This window comes from Lontra canadensis, unplaced genomic scaffold, assembly GCF_010015895.1.
Source record: "Lontra canadensis isolate GAN:19392208 unplaced genomic scaffold, GSC_riverotter_1.0 scaffold86, whole genome shotgun sequence".
NCBI classification, from domain to species: domain Eukaryota; kingdom Metazoa; phylum Chordata; class Mammalia; order Carnivora; family Mustelidae; genus Lontra; species Lontra canadensis.
Window position 1 is genome coordinate 6,878,547 of NW_022631080.1, and position 22,847 is coordinate 6,901,393.

At 42.0% G+C, this 22,847-nt stretch overlaps 1 protein-coding gene across 1 annotated transcript; it reads right to left on the reverse strand.

Annotated features, from left to right (window-relative positions):
- Positions 1 to 1,149: 1,149 nt before the first annotated feature.
- Positions 1,150 to 12,079, reverse strand: DYNLT3 (dynein light chain Tctex-type 3). The gene is made up of 6 exons (XM_032883176.1): positions 12,041 to 12,079; positions 9,128 to 9,376; positions 6,489 to 6,530; positions 4,245 to 4,368; positions 3,511 to 3,588; positions 1,150 to 2,990 (listed from the first exon to the last, which is right to left on the reverse strand). Exons 1-6 carry the CDS (start codon positions 12,077 to 12,079, stop codon positions 2,914 to 2,916), a joined length of 609 nt encoding a protein of 202 aa, XP_032739067.1. The 3' UTR covers positions 1,150 to 2,913.
- Positions 12,080 to 22,847: the final 10,768 nt, after the last annotated feature.

Below are 22,847 nucleotides of genomic sequence, written 5' to 3' on the forward strand. Positions count from 1 at the left end.
CACATGGGGTGCAATTTTCAGTTCATCTCTCAAACTGCTTTGGTGTCCACTATGTGAAAAGACTGCTTCCTTTGTCATAAAAAGCCAGTTTTCTCTCACTTTTGAGAGACTTGTCAGGAACAGTCAAGGTTTTGTTTTCTGTTTTTTGTTTTTATTCAACCTTTGAAAATAAAATCTGCAGTATCTTTTTAAGATTTTATTTATTTGACACAGAGATCACAAGCAGGCAGAGAGAGGGGGTAAGCAGCCTTCCCACTGAGCAGAGAGCCCGATGCGAGGCTCGATCCCAGGACCCTAAGATCATGACCTGAGCCGAAGGCAGAGGCTTAACCCACTGAGGAACCCAGGCACCCCAAATCTGCAGTATCTTAAGATTACTTTAAATATGTGATGACTATATGTGGTGAAATGCTTTCAGTAACTCGTAATTAGATAACATCCAGCTTGGGGAGAGCAAAAAAGTACTTTTTACTAGAGAAAATGTAATGAGAGGTTACCATCAACTTAAGGCAGCGTACCACCACTTTACAAACATAAAATTGCAGCTTTACAAAAATCCGAGTTAGTACTTACATTTGAATACACTAATTTTACATACTTAAAGTCTTTAATTAAAAAAACAACAGCAACAACTCAATTGAAAGTTGACAAACAGGACAGAATTCCTTGCCAAAAATAGTCATTAAAAGCTAATGAATAGTTACAGAATGTATTTTACATTGACTTTTTTAAAAGTGAAATTTTCTCTTAAGGTCACAGAGTAAAAGGCATAAAATAGAAGCTATTAATTACGTTGTAATGTTGAATACTGGGTTTGGGTTGCTATTTTAATGGTATTTATTCTGTATGCTGTATCTATGTGGTCTGACATTCCTTTCCCTTATTCTTCTTTAGAATTTTTTCGAGTAAGCACAATGCCGTTTTTAAAAAGATTTTATTTATTTGGCAGAGAGAGAGAGAGAGATCACAAGTAGGCAGGCAGAGAGAAGGGGGAGGCAGGCTCCCTGCTGAGCAGAGAGCCTGATGCGGGACTTGATGCCAGGACCCTGAGATCATGACCTGAGCCCAAGGCAGAGGTTTAACCCACTGAGCCACCCAGGTACCCCCACAATGCCATTTTTAAACTATTCAATGATCACGCAAGAAGCGAAAGCACAGCACAGGAATATAATCTTTATTGTATTTTAAATAAAAACAGAGCAGATAGCAAGTTCACGAGGTATATTTGATTATTATTCCTTTAAAATCAGGCCTCAATAACAATAATCAAAAGCAAGCCTTAACCAAACAAATATTTTGGTCACTATTATAATCTTCAAGGGCACAAAAGCCAGCAGTGCAAAGTAAAAGAAAGGTAATGGCTATGAGAATTTTTGACGTGCCAAAAAACGTATTATCACTGCATGAAACTCTTTCCTTGTATTTGCTTAATATTCTTCTTAAACATTGAAAAATTATTCAGCAATATAGCAAACATGCACATAGTATTCCTACAAGAATACCATCACTGTCTTAATATTGTCAGTACTAATACTAAGCCTTTCTTTCCCCTCAAAATGCAATGAATCGTGGTTCCACTCCCTTTGTATATTAGTGTTAGTGGTAATACGTAAAATTTTGTTTTCCAGCGTAAATAACCAGATTGACTTAGCGTTTGGTGACCAGTTGTCAGACCAACTATCTACCACCATCTATTTTCTCATCTTTTATTTTCTTAATAAATACAACTACATTTCATAAGCCCTGAGATATTCATTAACCTGCTAATGATTGTATACTTTTAATTTATACTTGACTCCACTCAATTTGAACCCCATGTAGTAAGTATTTAAATTACTTACAGATGTTTATAACTAAACGAATCACAAAATTAACTATCTATATAGTTACATGGCTAGTAAGGCCTTTAACTAATAGTTGCATATTTTATGCATTTTTTTACTTGGTAGGAGCAATGCTTAAACTGACAGTTCTCCATCAGCAATAGGTGCTTTTCATTTTGCTTATTTCTATGTGGATAACCAGATTCATTTTCTTCTTGTAAAATAATTCTTTATTTCTTCCCCAAATATGTTAGCTGTCCAACTGAACAGGTGCCAAAAGTAACTTAGAATTCACACAGTACATTGGTAATTCCAATGCTGAGAGAGAAATAAGCATATAATAGGGATCCCATAAATGTTAGCTCTACGTGAAATGAGTCAGTGTAAGGCGGCTGTCAGTGTCATGTACTTTTTAGCATACACAGTCATGAACTTTGCCGAACTAGGGAATTCAGGTTACCAGATTTATTTGGCCCTCAAATGTAAATCCAAGAATTTTAAACTTAAAAAACTGTTTCGACAATTCTCAGAAAAAAGTAAACACGTCGCTGATGGTTGCTACTATAGTAATAGTTGGTAGGGAAAAAAAAACGAACAGAATTATTACCTACTCAATGATATGTACAACTAAGTGAGGAGAAGAAATGAAAAACTAAGAAGGGTTAGCTAGTTATCATTTTCTGCACATTTATCTTTGCAGCTTTTTTTTGGGGGGGGTCATATATTTATCCCTGTTAACTTCTCTGGATGAAAGAGAATTTTATTATCTGAACGGATTTCCCCATCTTCCTAGGTACATGCTGGTGAAAAGCCGGTGTAAATGTAAGATTATATTTTCATGTCATGCCATATTTGCTTTTTTTTGCCAACAATAAAATTTTCCTATTTAAATAATGCCAGGTAGAATATGAGATAATCTGCCAACTCACTATGAGATTGCTTGCTTATAATATTCAATTTTCATTGGTAGCTTTTGAAGCATATTGCACACTTGTCATCTAACACATTACTAAGTAACTACTACTCTTTTTAGAAAGGATACACTGACAAATTCTTAAGTTAATGGCTTTGGCCAAACATTCTTAGTTTGTTACAGGACAATAGCAATAGCGAAAACATTGACAATACAGTTCATGGTTCGGTTCTCCCATCTTACGGTACAGGTTCCTGAAACACACACAAAATGAGAACTCAGATTAAATATCAGCAAAATATCGAAATTGCGAAGGAACATATATACACATTTTTCATCAGTTTTAATATATTATTTCCTGCAGGGACGCCTGGGTGGCTCAGTTGGTTGGGCGGCTGCCTTCGGCTCGGGTCATGGTCCCAGCGTCCTGGGATCGAGTCCCACATCGGGCTCCTTGCTCCGTGGGGAGCCTGCTTCTCCCTCTGACTCTGCCTGCCACTCTGTCTGCCTGTGCTCGCTCTCGCTCTAGCGCTCTCTCTCTGACAAATAAATAAATAAAATCTTTAAAAAAAATTTTAATATATTATTTCCTGCAATCTGCTAAATCTTCACATTTCATCTCTCTCTGAAGGCATACTTGTGGCTAGGTACAAAGCGATCCTATTGATAGCCTTTTTAAAATTTAATTAGAGATAAACGAGCATTTGATCATAAGTGCACTGTTTGACCCTGCCGGAAGTTGGATTCTGTATGAATCAGCTTAAGGTCTCTTACCGTCAGATGTAGTATCCCAAAAACATGAACTGGCTGTGTGAAAGCCATAGGCACTCCTCTGGACCACCGCACAGGTCACTAAAAATAAAGTTGCAGCGTGAGAACACTAACAAAGGAAAAGACATCTCAGATATCTGAGTGAGTTCAGAGCTCTACAAGCTGTAAAAAGAACAGAAAACAAAGCTTTCGGCAAACAGAAAAAAAATAAGTCCTCTTGATGATCTACCACCACGATTCTGACCCCACTGGATCCAGTCTGTTGCCCATTGCCATGACCACTGGTGATTATGCTGCAGGAAAAATCTGGGCCAAATCACGTGCCTCATTCCCTGGGCATAATCCAAACACAAAAAAATGAAGAAAAGATTACACTGTCTAAACAACTACCGTGTGGCGCTTTGCCATCCTATGTATGTGTGGGGAGGCACGGAGCTCCTGATGGGGATACCGTAGGACTGAGTGGGTCTCCGTGGAAGGAGGCAGCTGATACAAACGTAAAACGGGCTGCTGTCAAGGACAGGCAGGCGGCTGGCAGGAGCTCCAAGTGCTTCCGAGTAGCGAAAGCTCTCCACCTTTTAGGTATTACCAGATACCCTCGTTGGAGCAGTAAGCTGGAAGTCCTTCGCATCCTATTAGAATCCAACTTGTCTATTACTCATTTACAGTCTCTAAGTTCAGAGAAGACCGTGAGGACAAAGGGGAGCAAACTAGGGAGGAAGGTCACTGATACTTACCAATATATTTATAAGCTTTTCCCAACTTAACCAAATGTGTCAAGGATTGCTCCACTATGCTTGCGGTCCACTGGTTGATGTTGTTCTGGTTATAATCTTCACCACCCAAGACCCCATCTATACACTAAAAGGGCAGAGGACAGTTAAAGACCTGTACAAACCACAGCAAAAATTTATTCAAAACAAAAAAAATTAATAACCCCAAAAAGCATCTTAGAAAATAGGCATCTGGGAAATACTTATTATGTCCTGTCTCCAGCTGTTTTAGAATTTTCAGAGTGTTCCTACATGTATCATCTCACTCTCTGAGATACTATGGGCCATATAAAGATCAATAGGGTGTGGCCTCTGTTGGAAAGAACTAGCAGAGAAGCTAATAAAAGAAATCTGTAACACAAGAAAGACTAATCGAGGATGATAAGCTATGTCATAAAAGGATTATGGAGGGGAGTGGAGATTAAGAAAGGGTGATATTAACTGGTTGAAGGTTGGCTTTGAAACAGCTGGGATTTGAAGAGGTTTCGGATGCTAGAAATAAAGCAGGAGTCCAATTTAAAAAGCGAAATCTCATGTGTAAAAATTACATTTTTGTTTATATTATGTAATTACTCAGCCATAAAGCTACCACCTCCTGCCACTAAAAGTAAATGAACAAACACCAGTTTTCAGGTGCCCCAGCATAAGACCGTTGAATAATTTTCCAGTGCTCACTCACATCCACCTCTGGATGGTTAAGGCCACTGGTTTAGCGTCACAAACTTAGGTGTAAGGTCACTTCTGCCACCTACTCACTGTGACCTTTTGCAAGTGACTTCACCTCTTGGAGCCCCTATTTTCCTAATCCTTAGAGATAAGATCCTCATCAGGTTATTGTGAGGATGGAGTGAGATGAATGTCAAGCGCTCAAGTCCAGTGACTGAGACAGAGTAAGCCCACATGTAACCTTACAGATCACCATCGTCGCCCTTATCGCTGCTGCTGTTCTATTCCTTCCGGCGTTATTGAGATGTAACTGACCTATAACAGTGTCTAAGTTCAAGGTGTACAATGTGATGACCTGATACACATGGATACACTAGGAAATGATCACAATAAGGTTAGTCATGTAACATATCCATCCCTCCATGCAGTTACCACTTTGTGTCTTTGTGGTAGAAACATTTAAAATCTACTCTCAGCAGGTTTGGAGCACACAATGCTGTGTTGTTAATCGCAGCCATCCTGCTATACTACGGAGTTCAAACACATGAGTCTGAACTTGAAAAATATGGCAGGATCTTCAGGGGCCTGTCTATCTTTCTCAGACCTCGGCTTGATCCTAGCTGTATAAAGCCAGCCCTGGGTGAGTTCTGGGTGAGCTTGTGCCCTAGAACATTCAGACAGGTGAGGTACTGTCTTAGGATGGACTGAGGAGGTGCTCAGTGCCCAGAAGGCAAGCCAACCCAGCCCAGACTTAGAGGCAGGTAGGGCCTGCTAGGACACAGCCTCAGCCACCATACCTATAATACAAGGTTGCCTTCTGGGCCAGCTCAATTTTCCCCTGGGATTTGGCACAGTGAAAAATGACTCAGGACTATTAAAAGTGTTCATAAATACCTTACCCCACCGTGTAGTCTGTATGGGATACCACTACAGTAATTCAAGTTTCTCTGCCAGAATTGATTCCCAAATAGAACTTCTTGTCTGTTTGCCTACTAGAAGGACCAGATTTCATGTTTCAAATACTTAAGGTTTTGATTTAGCATCATATCTGTGTCTATAAGATGGTAAGTGATTATTTTTCCAATTAAATTTGGCTACAAAAGCATGTTTCTATCATCTTTTGACATATATTTTACATATAGTTTACCTATGTAAAAGCGTGTGTGTGTGAGACACACACACACACATACATACACATACACACACACTTTTATAGCATTAACATTTAAACTAATATCTGGCCTACCAGAATAAAACTACTTTTATTCAAAAGACAGAACATCAGTTTTACAAAACAGCAAACCAGTTTTCTAGACTAATACTCCAATATCACTTTCAGAGTAAGCTCCAGGATGCCTGAGAGCATATACCAAAACAGCTTTCTAAGGCCCATCTCTATGAAGCACCCCCCAAAAAACTGAGTAAATATTAAAAATCTTGTTTGAATAGTAAGGTTTCTAACTTTGTACTGGAAGTCAAAACAGCTTTTTAAAGTTTCCATCAACGCAATAAGCTTCAAGACGAACAAGATGTGCAACTCACCTCTTTAACAATATTGTGCGCTTCATCGGCGTTGAATCCAACCTAAGGGGGAAACAAAAGATACAGCTGCTTTCAACACAGACTTCCTTTTATTTCTAGCTGTAACAACATGCAGAATACCCTAGGCTGGCCTGGGCAGGTCTTAGTGACAGCAGACCGTAGTGGTAAGGGGAGTCAGTTCTTTTTTTTTTTTTTTAAGTTTATTTATTTATTTATTTGAGAGACAGAGTGTGAGAGTGGAGAGTTCAGAGGGAGAGCAGACTCACTGCCAAGCAGGGAGCCCGATGTGGGACTCGATCCTGGGACTCCAGGATCATGACCTGAGCCGAAGGCAGTTGCTTAACCAACTGAGCCACCCAGGCGTCCCAAGGGGGGTCAGTTCTACCCAGGCTGCTAATCCCACCGCGAATACTTCTTTTTTTTTTAAGATTTTATTTATTTATTTGACAGAAAGAGAGAGAGAGATCACAAGTAGGCAGAGAGACAGGCAGAGAGAGAGGGGGAAGCAGGCTTCCTGCTAAGCAGAGAGCCCGATGTGGGGCTCTATCCCAGGACCCTGAGATCATGACCTGAGCTGAAGGCAGAGGCTTAACCCACTGAGCCACCCAAGTGCCCCCCACCGAGAACACTTCTGAAGTTGTGGGATGCTTTCCCTACCAACCTCCCTCAAGATTTGATTCATAAGGGCTGTGGCATAGCTTTGGCAATCACATTTTTTTAAAAGGTGCTTTACTGGTGATTTTGATGGATGTCCTAGATTGAGAAGCTTTGTATTGTAAAGCTCAGGAAATAGCAGGAAGAGGATATAAAGAAAGAGGTATACACATACGTCAGTATATAGGAAAAGACCACAGCAAGTAAGAATGAGGTGGTTCATGAGAAGAGACTGATTAATAGACTGTTTTCAATTTTGTTTTTTAACTTACACGGGACAAAAATGTGGCTTCTCTGAGTTAAAGGTTACAAAAATGCTTGATCTAAATTAATGTCACTTTACTACTGTAACAGGCCTGGCAAATTAGCCTTTGCTGTGAAGTGGCTTGACAGAATTCTGAGTTAAAAGCAACTATTAATGACATCCAAGTGTCCTAGAGTAGGGAACCAGGCTATGTGACTAAGACTGCAGTCTAAACTCAAACTCTTTAGGTAATACGTGATTTGTTTCCATGGAGATGTTTTAGGTGCTTTATGACATCACCATTTTTGTAAATCTCCCTGTGCAACTTAAAATTAGTTTAAAAAAAAACCCATCCTGGAAAAGTATCATTTTGAGTATAGATTTAAATTATTTTCAACTCATTTAATTACACCAGAGAATTCCCCAACAAGAATAAAATCCTAAACAATTAGAGTTGTGGAAACAGCTCTCACATTTTGACCCTCTCAAAATTATCATTTTACCTTAAAATAAGGTTATTATCTATTTGCAAAAGTGACCTATGAATGTCCATTTCACTTCAATTTGGAAGGGCACCAAAAAATCAGGTACTACCAGGTGGCCATAGTAACACATGTAATTTTATTTCTTTTAAAATATATTTAGGAAGTACTGCCGTACAGAACCCTCTTAGGAGTCAGGAGACTAGCACTTGTTGGGGGATAGGTCTGTCTGAGAGTGAAACTGCTTGTGCCTCAATTTGTAAAGTAAGACTACTTTCCCAGCGACGTACAAGCATGTCTGCTACCTGCATCGCAAAAGTAATGAATTTAAGTGTGGTTGTAGCTTCAGCAGAATCCCACCTACAGACAGATGGACAGAAAGCCCTTTCCAGGGCTCTAATAACACACCATTTTCTGTGGCACCTCCTCCAGGTGCCTACTTTCATTTCACTGCATCATTCGCCTGTGGCTGAACAGAAAATGTCTTTGTCTATTCTGCCCTTCAGGCCTGTCAAAGGTTCTGCTGGGATCTAAAAGGCCTTATCCTCCTAAAGGTTAAGTGAAGCCTGAGTTGTAGGTGTGTAGTCAGAGGCCTGGGTTCAAATAGAGCATGTCATCCCGGCCAGTTTTCACTTTGGGCAATTCACTTAGTCGCCGTGGAAGTCAGAGTCCCCATCAGTAACAGAAAGATAACTGACATCATGGGGTTCTGGTGAGGTGCCAGGAAGCCTGAGTCAGTAAGCAAGGGCTCCTAATCCATGAACCACCTCCTTCCAGCCCACCCAGGCCACAGTGCCACCGAGCGGCCCTGCCATCGGGACCTCGCTCGCGAGGCGGCCGCACCTGCTTCGGGTACGCCAAGGGGCGGAGGAAACGGCCGGGCAGACAAGCTTCTAAGGCCAGTCTCAGACGGGCGGCGCCCGACACCCCATCCCCACCCCACGCACCCCGAGTCCGGCCTTCCACCCCTCGGCCCCGATTCCCCGCCCGGCCCGCGTTCTCCCAGTCGCCCCTGCCACCCGGACTCTCAGCCCACCCTCAGGGTCCCGGGGTCGGGGGCTGGGGCTAGGCCGGGCCGGGGACCGGGGCCAGGCCGGGCGGGGCGGGTCCCGGCCAGAAGGGGAGGGGAAGACCCGGGCCCGGAGGGAGCCGCACCCCTACTCCCGGGGCCGCCCCGGAGCGGGGAGACCACCCTGCCGAGACGCCTCGCCGAGGCGGGCGGGGGCGGGGGTCGCTCGCGGGCGGCCGAGGGGCGGTACCTCGTCGCAGTGGCGGTGGTAGTCCTCCATGGTGGCGCCGACTCTCCCGAGGGGCGGGGCGGCGGGCGGGTCGAACTCCACGGCAGCACTGGGGCCTCCAAGGTGGCTCCGCCTCCATTTATCCAGGGAGGCGGTCCCCACGAAGGCCCCGCCTTTGTGTCGTAACGGCGCCACCTTGTCGGTAGCGCGGGAGGCTTCTGCGCGACTGGAGGCGTCCACCGTTTGCCTGCGACCTTCCTGGCTACTGGGCTGGTTGGTGAAGCGCTGGGGACTGTGACCCTATGGCTCTGATGGGGTGGCCTAGTGTTAGGACTCCGCAGTGTCGGTTGAGTGCCCACTGCTGTGTTTATGTATACGTATTATTTCGTCATCATCTAGCCAATAAACGCACTTAATGTAACAGTGAACAAGCTACTGTGATTTCTTCACTCACTAGCTACATTACTTGCGTTAACTGACCTCCCACAGCCTCGTATGAAAATTTAATGTTATACCTATTTCACGGTTGATTGTAAGACTCAAATGCAATGTTTATATACATAACTCTTAAAAGTAAACGCTCCTACACCGGTGCTCCTCGATGACTATATAAAAAGAAATAATTGATTTATAGGAAAGGAGGTGCAAATATCCTAAATTATAAAATTTAGCGGAACAATGATTACATTTATCTAAAGATAGTATACTAAGTTCCAGATGATCCTCAGGATTTCCTCATGTAAACTCAAAATAATCCAACAGGTTTCCTGGTGGTACTGTATCATCCCATTTTTTAACATGACACTGAGATACACAGAGTTGAATCCATTTGTGGAAGTTCATCTATCCAGTGAGTTATAGAAGAAGGATTTAAACTCAAAGAGTCTGAAAGCAGCACCCAAGATCTTAACCTAAATTAGTTTCCTATTGCTGCTATAACCAATTACCATAAATTAAGTGGCTCTAAGTGGCACAAACTTATTATTATTATTATCATTATTATTAAAATATTTTATTTATTTGACACAGATCACAAATAGGCAGAGAGGCAAGCAGAGAGAGAGAGGGGGAAGCAGGCTCCCTGCTGAGCAGAGAGCCCGATGTGGGGCTCGATCCCAGGACCCTGAGATCATGACCTGAGCCGAAGGCAGAGGCTTAACCCACTGAGCCACCCAGGTGCCCCCAAACTTATTATTTTTTAAAACTTATTATTTCACAGTGCTAGAGGGCAGAAGTCTAAAATGGGTCTGCAGGACTGCCTTCCTTCTGGAGACTCTAGGGGAGAATCCATTTACTTGCCTTTACACCTTCTAGAAACTGCCTGCCTTCCTTGGCTCATGACCCCTTCCTCCATCTTGAAAGCTGGAAGTTCAGTATCTTTTCTCCTCTCTGACCTCTTCTTCCATCCTCATGTCTTCTCCTCCTGTCTCCCTCTCAAGGTCCTGAACTTCATCATCTCTGTAAAGTGCCTTTTGTTAGTGAGATGACATAGTCACAGGTTCTAGGGATTTTCAGAGGTGGACATCCTCTGTGGAGTAGGAGTTGGAGGGAAAGGTAGGGGATGCATTACTCAGCTTATCACAACCATTACTCTCCTAAATTGAGGTTGGAAAGTTCATTACTATTCTAGTCCAACTCTTATTTTACAAGTAAAAGTAGAACTCAGAGAGGCACGTAATTTGGGCAAGGACACGTGGTTATTAGCCGGACCCCGGGGCTTCTGAATCTCAGGTCTCTGCCTTCTCTGCTCTCGTTTTTGTTTGTTTGTTTGTTTGTTTGTTTGTTTTGTTTTTTAAAGATTTTATTTTATTTATTTGACAGATCACAAGTAGGCAGAGAGGCAGGCAGAGAGAGAGAGGAGGAAGCAGGCTCCTCGCTGAGCAGAGAGCCCGATGTGGGGCTTGATCCCCCTGGGATCATGACCTGAGCTGAAGGCAGAGGCTTTAACCCACTGAGCCACCTAGGCGACCCTCTGCTCTCGTTTTATGAGCTTGGCTGAACAAAACTGGCCTGTGTACTTCATTGTGTGCACTTTGTTACCAGGTTCTCCTAAGTTGTGCTTCATGTCCTACTGCAGAAAAGCTGCATTTGTCATTCATAGAGGAAGACTGTTTCTCCTTTTTCAGGATATTTTGCATACTGAAGGTATTGCAATATGGGGACAGGTATCATGCCTACTTGTTTTGCAATCACAGTGAAACAGGTAATTGCCGTAAGAAACCTCTTCTAGAATTAGAAAGTATTTAGTTCACTTCAGGACGATTCATCTTTGAGAACCAGAGTTTGTTTTTCAAGTTATGAGGTACCACTTTGGGAATGAAAAATTCTGCATACTTGAACACAACACTTAAAATCATGGTTATTAATGTTCTCCCCAGTAGACCATCATATGTTTCATGACTATTGGTGGGCCTCTCTAATTTGTAGTGTTAACCCTGCTTAGCTATGTGTTCTGTTTTGGGCATGCGTCTATAATCTTTTTGTTTCTAGTATGCGAGCTACTATAAATCAAGACTTTCACACAGTACTATTTTAAGGCCTTTACAATATCTGGTCCCAATATGACAGCACAGCACAAACCATTATTACCAAAGAAAATTGCAAGGAAACACCATTTTCCTAATTATCAGAACTAATGACCAAGAGTAGAACACTACTTTTTAAATTGCTTTATTTAGGATGAACATGGAACAACAATAGGAAAGGGAATAGAAGATATAAATGGAATAAGAAGTTACTGTGCTCATATCTACTTCCTTTCCTTTCCAAAGCACTGATCACCAGTGTAGACCCGTGAGGAGAAATGTCCTCTCTGTGACGATCACTATGCTATAAAATTAGTCTTTGCAGGACTGAAAAGAACAGGAAGTGAACCTTGGCTGCAAATCAGAATCACAAGAGGAGATTTTAAAAATGATCTAGGCTAGAACCCACCTCCTGAGACTCTGATTTAATTGCTCTGGAGAGGAGCATGGCATCAGGAGTTTTTCAAAAGCCTCCCCCGGTGACTATAACGTGTAGTCCGGGTTGAGAACGTTTGGTGCAAAATCCTTTCTTTCCCCCAAAACAAGGTAAGTTGGCTTTTTCTGGTAAGACTTAAACAGAGTTCTGCCAGAAGTTAGAGAAGGAAGCCATATTAATTCCTGGGCTTCTTTGTGACCTATAATTTGGTCATTTATTCATTCATCAAATGTTCGCTTAGCACCCACTCTGTGCCAGGCGTTGTGTTAGAGCAGTGGTTCTCAATCGGGGGGAATTTTTCCCTTTTGGGCTCCTGCAAACATTTGATAACGTCTGGAGATGCTTTTGGCCATCATAGCTAGTGCGGATACCACTGACATAATGAGTAGAGGCCACGGACGCTGCCGAACATCCCACAATGCGCACAGGGTAGTGTCCCCACAACAAATCCTATTTTACACAAAATAATAGTGTTGAAGTTGAAAGACAGGAAAAACTCCCTGTGTCCATGGCATTCATGTGTATTTGCAGATATATATGTATACATGTATATGGGACGTCAGGTAGTGAGAAGCGTTACAAAGATGATTTAAGCAAAGTGAGGGTAATGAGGTGTGATGAGGGAGAGGCTATTTGGGTTGAGTTGATAAGGCAAGGTTGCTCCGAAAAAAAGTTTAAGCGATCATCTGAGTGATGTGAAGGAGTTAGATGGGAACATGAAAGTTAGATTAGAAGTTGGATTCAAAATGGGAAGTTAGATGAGAGAACTTTGTGTTTTCTCAGAGCAGAAGGGACTTGCCCTAATTTCAACATGAAACCGGTTATGGAGGCCTCAGGATCCGGTCATGTTCAGCTCTTGGAAGCGTGAGAAGAGTAGGATTAATCAGGGTTGGGATGTCTCCAGGTGATTTTAGCTGAGGAAGAGAGGAACGTGGGTTTTGAAGGCATTTTCAGAGGAGGGAGTGTGCTGATAGATCATGGACTCCAAGCTGAGTAAGTAGCAACAAACAGCGAAAATGCAACAGGTCATGGCATCCGAGGTCCAAGCAGGGTCAGAGAATTACTGCGGTGAGCGTTTTAGGAGAAATAGGATGGGAAGAAAGAGAGTGAGGGTCAGAGAGTCGGATGACTGAAAAGAACTTGGTGCCTTCATTATACCATTATCTCACGGTACCATGGGCCTACAAGCCAGGGGAGAGGGGCATTACCAGGAGTCAAAGAAGTTTGGTATTGGTGTCCCAGCAGGGGGACAATGCTTTCATCAGCTTCTGTGGCTTTTATTTGATGTCCTTCTCTGGCTTTTTGGTATTGGGGTGGTCAGGATATGAGTGAAAAGGGATCGCTGAGTACAAAGCCGAGGTTGCTGTACCATGATTAGCACACTGGCAAGGGGGAGGTAAGCAGGCACCTGGGAAGAAAAAGAAAGACTTGCCTGTACAGGCTGATGCCTTCCCTGCAGACTCAGATTCTATATGAGATATCCAGCCTATGTTTTTTCCTCTCTTTCTTGTCCTGGTCTGTGCCATGAATTTTTATCACGATTCAGTACTTGTTCATGCAGCAAAAGGTGAAATGTAATTTGCTTGTTCACACAGTTGCAGGACAGCCATGAGAATGTTTTTGGCTAAGGTTTAGGGGATTCATTTATTTGTGTGCTTCGGTCCCTCCTCTCGCCATTTCTAATGAAAGGGGCAATTTTCGAACCGTTTGTCAAACTAAGAATTTCACTCACTTTATGGGCAATCCACGCCCCAGCTCATGCACAAATTACAAACTTGAAACAAATCTCAGGGCTCAGCATATTTTCTAACATCACAGAGGGGAAAAAGAAAATCTTATTTAGTGTCTCTCTTTAAGTGGAAAGAAATGTTGACCTTTTGATCCGGAGTATAGACTATGATCCTATTGTGCCTTATGGTGCATTGTTGCCCTGAAGGGAACTATAAACTGATAAAAAATAAACATATTTCATGAGTCAGTTCTATACTGATTCAGAGAAAGAGCAGGTGCAAGGAAACCTATTAAATCTCACCCAGCTCTTAATTTCTGTGATTCTGCTAAACCATGTCTCATAAAGGACATTTCTTGATGATTTTGAAGGGCTGGATAAGGTATTTATGAGCATAAAATGCCTTCATTAAGTTTAGTCATTTTTGCTCTTCACAGATCTGCGTCCTTATCAGAGGAAATAATTCATTGTCCAAGTTTATATGCTAATGACCCTCTTCATAGTCAAAGCACATTATAAATATTTATTCATAGGCCAGATGAGAACCTTTAAAGTGGTTAATTTTAAAACAAAGCAACTTTTATATGGGGAGAAAATAACACTGAATATGAACAAAATGAGCATTTTGTGCCCTGGTTTTCCCATAACAAAGCCTTTGCTAAGAACTAACGCTGATCCTGTCTGCTTATTCAACACATGATCCATCTCTAGTGTTCAAATGCATAATAAAATATAAACATGTACAGATTGACCTCAGTTGACACGAATGGATTGTGTGTATATTTCTCATTGTAATAAGTATCATTATATACCCTCTTCCTCAGGTCAAGATATGGATGATACAGATGTTGAATAATGGGCCGAGACTATGTGATTAAACACATTTCCTATTCCACTATTCCAAGCTCTAAAACTTAGGGATCAGCACGAATGGAAATATTCAAGGCCCAGTTGTCTCTTTCCAGACACAGACAAGGGCATGGAGAACAGTAAAAACTGTTCCCAAAGGGCTTTCTGTCCCCCCGGGTCTCACCTCTGTTTCACCCCTAGGTTATGTTTTATGGAATGGGGGATTCAGAGCCTGGAGAGCGGCAGTCTCTATGGTGAGGACATTGGGTCCATGTGGCAGCCATTTGTTCAAATGGGAAGAAGGCCCTCACTGGAGGGTTTGCCCCAGGGACATCTCTCCCGGAGTCATTATGGAATTTGGTTTTGGGCTGTTTCTTTTGGAACCATCACAAAATGAAAAAAGCTATTATTTTCTTTGATTCTTTGTTAGCTAAACATTTAACACTTAAATGTATCCAACTCATTTGGCTTTTCTCTACCTACATCACACTGGTAGAAAATTCCCCTCAGCAAATGACTTGCGCCTCCATAATACCTGTCAGGCCTCCACCCACAGCAGACCTTTCAGAGCAGCGGGGGAAACCTCTGACAGTTCTCTGGTCTGCTCAGCATTGGTTCTCCACCTCGGCTCTTATACGCTTTCTCTTGCTCTCCAACCCTGTGACTCCAGAACTTTCCTGTCACTATCTGCATATTTCTTCCCACTTCACCAAGAAATGGAATCCATTGCCCAAGGCCTCCTTTCACTCCTTGCCACCTTCCGTAAGAGCACACTTGCATGCCTCGCTGTTCTCTGCTTCTCTTATCACAGAAGTGGGAATCCCTCTACCAGTTCTTTGACATCTCTTTCCTTCTTACAGAGTATGGAAAAATATTTTTATTCTTCTTTCTCCTTTGTTTTTCATCTCACTCCTTCTAGAGTTTATTGGAACTGCTCACCTGTTTGTCTTGTATCTGTCAAGCAAGTGTGTAAACCTCCCAACCAGGGACCTGGTCTATTCTGCTTCTTATTGTATTTCTAGAGCAGAGAATGCCAGATTCAAAAAATGTTTTTTGTTGTTGTTGTTTTTGGGTTTTTTTTTGTTTGTTTGTTTTTTTTGTTTTTTTTTGTTTTTTTTTTTTTTAGGAATGAATGAGAGCTAAGAAGGATGTGTGGTGCAGCAGAGTGGTGTTATGGAACCCAGAATGTTCTATGGTACCATTTCAATTATTTTGTTCCCTTTGAGCTCTCCTATGTGAGTCTTTACTGATAAGTTGTCTTTCATCAACAAAGCTGTGGTGCTCTTGGAACACTTACCTGTAGTTGCTTGTTTATTTCTAGGCCAACACAGTCTATGTCCTTGACCACTTGTCAAGTTTATGGCATTCATACTGTGTCATGCTACCAAGGGACTATGAACATGTAAATTTCTCAGTGAATTATTTATCAGAGAGTTTATAATAAAACTCTACTTGAGAAGAGGAAGCTACAGGAGAAAATGTTTTGATAGAATTAAACTTACTTATTCCTTTATATTTCCTGGAGCATTGCACAGTCCATAAGAGATACCAATGACATGGTTGGAAACAGTGTGCTTTACCAAAAGAAAAGCATTCAGCCATTTATATAAACAAGGAAAGTGAAGGTCAGTTTCAGAAAATAGTATGTCATCCACTAGGGGGAAAAAAAACCTGTTTAAGCCCTATCATTTAGAGGTTATATTTGAGGTCAAAATAAAATGAATCATTCACTTCCAGCTATCACATGTCACATTGTGAATTTTTCTTGAAGACAAGTAGGAGGAAAAAGCAGTATAAAATCTGTTTCTGTGTCACCTCGTACCTCTGTAGGCTAAAACAAATTTTGGTGTTTTGTCTTTGCCCAGTAGACTTTGATATTTTAAAATTTGGAATAAAATTAATTACATATTTTTATTTTAAATAACTATCTCAATAAGTGTTTGTTGATGGCTTGCTATGTTGTAACACTAGCTTGGACTTTGAGGGATGAGAGAAAGGAAGATGATGCTTTAACTGAGCTGACTCGTGGAAGAGGGCAGATGGTAACCAGGCTAAGGGTGGTGAAACCGCCAGGAAGAAGTACCAGAATGTTCAAAAGCATGAGGCATGAAAAAGTACAATGCATGTGGAAGGCTACAGATGCTTCCATTTGGCTAGAGAAGTGGTACATGTAGAGATATAAAAGTAGGACTCCTGAATATGGTGGGGGGGATACAAGGAGTGAGGAGAAAAAGGAGCACTGAGGATGAAATATGAGGAAACCCTCACACCCAAGAGGTGAGCATCAGAAGTGCCTCCCAAAAAGAGAGAGAAAAAGCAATTATAGAAGAAGTGATATCACACACTGAAAAAAATCCACAGAGTGATAGAGTAGATAAGTTACACTAATGACTAATTTTTCACCCTTCTTGTATCTACTCCTAGTATTATGTAAATTTTCAGTGCCCTCCCACTCTGAATCTAGGCTTGATCACATGACATACCTTACCCAGTGGAATGTTAGCAGATGTGACAAAAACAGATCTGGAAAGCAGCTTGCACAACTGAGCCTGTGCTCTTGCATCTCTGCTAGGAGAACGACTAGCCTGGGTAGCTCACTGGACATAGCAGAAGGATAAGCCACCATCAGCTAAGCCTAGCCTGCATCAACCAACCTCCATCTGGCCTGCACACTTAATGTCGAAACACTCAGTGATTGTTGTTTTAAGCCACTAACTTCTGGAGTGCTTTGTTAAATAAAAAATAGTGTACTTTTTCACTGAGCTGCGAAGAAAGAAATAAGAGTTGGAATAAAGATAAGTTTCCAGGAAAGAATAGAGAAGACGAAGAAAAGTGAAACCAGGAGTTCCCATATTATGGCTTCTGTATAAATACAAGAGGGTATTGATTCTGGGAGTTTGCAAAGTCATGGGTCAGACAGTGAGAAGAGTGATAGACCTTAGTTGTTGCTATTAGGTGAAGAGAGGGAAGAGTTACTCCAGTATGGAGTCAAAGTCAGGATATTTACCAACTAAAGCTTAAAATAAATTTGTATTGGTAAGAATACATACTTGTATGATTTCTCTAGATAGGTTTGTAATCCAGGTCTAGGGGTAGGTGGGCAGCTGGAGGGACTCTGGTTTGGAATGCTGCAGGGCACTGTAGGGCAGTATGGTAGAAAGCAAGATCTATTGAATTATGTAAAGACCAGATAGGAAAAGAAGTTGTATCAGTACAGTTGTGTGATACAGCCATGAGCACCAGAAAACCTTACTGTATGTAATAGCTCAAGTAAGGATGAGATGATTTTTCTCATACAAAAAAAATCCTGAAGAATGGATCCTAGGGTCATGGTGTAACTCCAGTGTCATCACTGTAGCATCAATATGTCATTCTTTTTCATCATCCTTGTCACATGGCTGTGATCTTTGTGGGTGCAGTGCAGTGGCTGAACAATTGTCTCATCACGTTTGAATCGGAGGCCGGAAGGAGGAGGGAGCCAAGGGCTCTCTCTTAAAGAAGATTTCTTCAGGAAGGGAAGCCTTCCACTGTGACTTCCCCCAACCTCTTCAGACAGAACTGTGTCACACTTCACCCCTCCTTGCAAAGGTGACCAGAAATTCAAGGTCTCAACTTTCCAGCATCTATCATACACCCCCATGGATTGCTCAGGGAGGAGGGGGTTTGATATGGAAATGAACTAGTGTATAGTGTCTGCTACAGAAGTGAGATCGGGAAGGAGCTGACACAATGCAGGCAAACAGAGGAATCAAAGATAGAAACTTTCAACAAACTTGAATATCAGACATGGTAAAAAATATGAGAAGGCTAGAGATATTGGAGGTTAAAAATTCTGGTGTGAAGGAATTTGGGGAATGAGAGATCGTCATTGAAGAGCCCACGAGGGTAAAGTTTCTTCAAACCGAGAAGGTCAAAGAAAAATCATACTAGAAAGAATCTTCTGTATGGATATTGGCATTTCTCAGGATGATAGAGACGCTTGGGGCTTAAGTAAAAAGTTAGTGTTGTATATTATATATACTATTATATCAGTAAAGAAAACAAGCACATGTCTAAAACCTTCAAGAAATCAGGATGAGTCCAAAGAAAATCAGACAGCAGGTCCAAGAGAAAGTTAATATTCACCGATCATGTCAAATAAGTACTGCTAAATGTCATCCCTCAAATGATAATCATCGATAATTTTTTGGAAGTCTGTTGATTGGCTTGGTGACCTTCCTGATGTGGGATGGGCTCAGTTTACTTCAGCTTTCCTCATTCATATGTCTCTGGTCGGCTATCTGGTCTAGGGTTGTCTCAGGTGGAATGATGAGGCCCTTCTCCTTGTGCCCTCTCATCTTCTATCAGATGAGTTGGGACTTAATCTCATATAGAGGAACGAGTCCGAGAGAGAAAGCAGAAGTGCAAGGTTTCTTGCCACCTAGGCTCAGACTCGGAACAATATCACTTCTTCTGCATTGTGTTGGCTAAAACAAGTCACAAGTTGGCCCACATTTAAAAGGTAAAGGAAAAGGACTCCACCTCTTCAAGTGAGGAGCTGAAATATCACAACTCAAGGGGCGTAGATACAGGAGACAGAGGACTGGAGCCATTTTGGCTATTGGTCTACCATGTTGTTTATTTTCTCGAGTCATTTATTGAGATTCATGACCATGGTAAGTCTGACTATATCTACTTCATGAAAATAAGCATAAGTGCTTACAGTTTGACTAAATGGCTTCTCTTAGATTATTGAGATGGGATCATCTGAAATGGCCATAGGTGGTAGTTATAAATATGAATGGACATAAGCCACTTAGAAGTTTGAAGAGTTCTCTGCTTCTAGTTTAAATTCCAACTCTAGTAGTTACTGTGCATACTGATCTCTTTTGCCTTTTCTTTTTGTTTAAACTTTTTTCTTTTTTTAAAGATTTTAATTATTTATTTGACAGGCAGAGATCACAAGTAGGCAGAGAGGCAGGCAGAGAGAGAGGAGGAAGAAGTGTGGGACTTGATCCCAGGACCCTGAGATCATGACCTGAGCCGAAGGCAGAGGCTTAACACACTGAGCTATTCAGATGCCCCTCTTTTGCCTTTTCTTTAATAACAACTTTATTCTCATCTTGCCAGCCAGGTAATACATACAGAGTCACTAATGAGCTGCTTGGCTCTCATGTGCCTGATTTATTAAGCCACTTGTTAGAATGCTTGAAGCTCAGGCAGACACTTAGAGCTTTCTGCTATTTTCACAAGAGTGCTGAGAAAGGGGAGAGATCTTTTTGTAAACCCGGTGATCCTCCACACATTTGACACAAACAATATCAAACTTGGTGTTCTCAAAGCTGTGACTACCAAATGTTCTCCCGACTGTTCTCCAGTCAGAGCATACACACGTCCATCTGTGTCAGCATGTCTCCTTCTCTCCCTTCCTCTTCCCCTCTCCTCCTGCCCCTTCTCCAAGTTAGCTCTGTGTGAACACAGGTTTAGGAAAGAGTAAAAGAACACTTGGCCTGCTTTCCCTGGGTGAGTGAGTTTCTCTAACAATGATGCTCCCAAGTGCCACAAAGAAGCTGTTGTCAGGTTGTGGAACCAGAGTGGGAACCCAGTTCCCTCACTGATTGTTCTTTGATGCATTACTTCGGGAGCCATGAAACAGAGGAGATTTAAGACCAATAATAGTTCTTCACAGAGTTCAATGAAACAAATTTTCCCTTGAAAGTCACTTTATTTCCAGTGGTACTTTCCATGCCAGTGTGTTAAAAAAATGTCACTGAATCAAGCTTTTTATTAACTTGTCAGTATATCCAAAGTGTTCTACAGAACCTCTATGGGGGATTTTCTTGTCTTTTAAACCTACACATTGCCACATAGGCTTTCCTCCCTAATTAGCCCTGACAGGTTCTCTTTAGAGGAGCTATCCCACTCTCCGAGTACAAGAGGGAACATGTGGGTGGAAATAGATTTGGATCATTTGCTAGACATGGAAAGAGAAACCAACAGCACTAATGGCATATGGCTGGGAAGGAAATATTGGACAAATAAGTCCAGGGCAGTGAAGTCATATAAGTCAACAGTGGATTGAGGTAATCACACAGGCGGCTCATTCCAAAAGAACTGGAACATCTTGGATCCTCTGGGGACTGAGATTTTCCCCAGCTCAGGGTCATGTTACTGAGTCCACAACCCTAGTCCACACTGTGGGATCTGAGATTTTTTTTTTTTTTTGTAGCTACCATTACTTACTTTATGGAAGTCTCGGCTAGTCAGTTACTTGGTGTCTGGGTGTTTTCCAGAGTACATCTTCGTCGATTGCACAGATTTTTATGGCCCTGCACTGTGGATGACCATTTGGTTTCCTGTCCTTTTCCCCATTCCAGTATACTCAGATTTTGAAGAGATCATGAATATGCTTTCATGTCACTAGAAATTCATTTGCTTTGTCTCAGGTAAAATCCAGATTCATCTGATATGCACAAAAATAGGCCAGAAACCTGTTGGGTAGTTTTGGTAGCATCAGCCCTACTCTTTGGCCCAGAAGATTCCCATCTCCGAAGCATGATTTTGAGGTGTTAGACCCTGTCTACCACTCAGACGTTTAAATGAACAGCTCCCCAGGTTCCTGTTATTAAAGAATCACTTTGACCAGATCTAATTTTGAAATAAAATCATTTGCAATTTCCATTCAAATTCTACATTGTAACCAAATCTATTTTTGAAAGTTAAGATAGTGTACTGTTGGACCTCTGGTTTCAGCTTCAACATGTAAAGAGCTTTGGACATTGCCCTCTTTTCTATGGCTAGAAAAAAGCTGAAATAAAAAATCAGTGATTTTTCTTGGACCCTTCAGAGAACTGAGGTTGTAGAGCAGACCACCACCCCCACATTCAGAGAAAGGTAAATCCAGAGTCACAGCCAAGATCTGTTTACCTAGAGTAGATGTGGCTAGAGATATAAACTGGTAGGAACACTTACCTGGTAATTTTGAGGAATTGCTGGAGGCTGAGTGAGACCAGGATGAGAGAGAGAAACCGGCGAGTAATGCACTTTTGTGGGGGGCCCATACTTTTGGGGGGGTTTGCCTCCAAGAACCCCATTAGGTTCTCATGGTGAAGAGCTGAAGAAGATTCTGTGGGAGCTCTGACAGTGAAAGGGGAAAGAGTAGCCACTGTGAAACGTGCCCAGAATATTCTCTGACAAAGGCCTACTCTACTGAGCGTAAGGACTTCACCAGAGCCTTATCCCACTTTGAGGAAGGGCATTTCTCCTACTTCATTCCAATCTAGCCTTCCTTTCTTGCCTACAAGGGGAAAAATAAAGCTAAGAAATGCTTGTGGAGGTCACAGCCCAGGAACATGGGCCCATGAAAAGACTGAGATTTCACCATTAGCTTACAGGATGCTTATGCTCATCAACACCTTACTACCACACCAACAGGGCTCCAGCATAATAATGGTAGATTTCAGCCAAAAGAGCAGCAAAAAGGAGACGCTCTCTGGAGGAGGAGTACCTAGGGAAGCCCGAAGTCAACAGGGGAGACAAAAACAAGGACACTGGAGGAATTTGAAGCCTCTGGCCCCTACAGCTACAGGAAAATATTAAACAGATCCAGATTAACTCCTAGCCAGATTGACATGGAACCTCATGCAAAAGGCCTATTAACCAGTCTCCATTATCCATATGGTATGTCTGTCTTTCGAGAAGAACATTCAAGCTATGTTGAAAGACAATAAAAACCACAGTCTGAAAAGACAAACACCAGAACCCTCCTTGGTTCTGACAGATTTGTGGATGATCGGACAGTGGATTTAAAAGAACTACGATTGGGGCGCCCGGGTGGCTCAGTGGTTAAAGCCTCTGCCTTCGGCTCAGGTCATGATCTCAGGGTCCTGGGATCAAGTCCCGCATCAGGCTCTCTGCTCAGCAGGGAGCCTGCCTCCTCCTCCTGTCTCTCTCTGCCGGCCTCTCTGCCTGCTTGTGATCTGTCAAATAAATAAAAAAAAAATCTTAAAAAAAAAGAACTACGATTAATATGTTAAGGGCTATGATGGATAAAATAGACAACATGCAAGAGCAGATGAGTAATTGGAGAGATGGCAAGTCTAAGAGTAAAAAGAATGCTAGAAATCAAAAACATTGTAACAGAAATGAGAAATTCCTTTGATGGGCTTGTCGGAAGCCTGGACATGACCAGGGAAAAGAATCAGTGAGCTGCGACACAGATCA

What these genes read in the sequence shown, in the direction of transcription:
- DYNLT3 (XM_032883176.1), bottom strand. Translation starts at nt 12,079, where the DNA reads ATGCTCCTCTCCAGAGCAATTAAATCAGAGTCTCAGGAG. An exon ending in TTAAATCAGAGTCTCAGGAG is followed by an intron (nt 9,377 to 12,040) that starts GTGGGTTCTAGC and finishes TTCACCAACCAG; the next exon opens with CCCAGTAGCCAGGAAGGTCG. An exon ending in CGCACAATATTGTTAAAGAG is followed by an intron (nt 4,369 to 6,488) that starts GTGAGTTGCACA and finishes CTGCCCTTTTAG; the next exon opens with TGTATAGATGGGGTCTTGGG.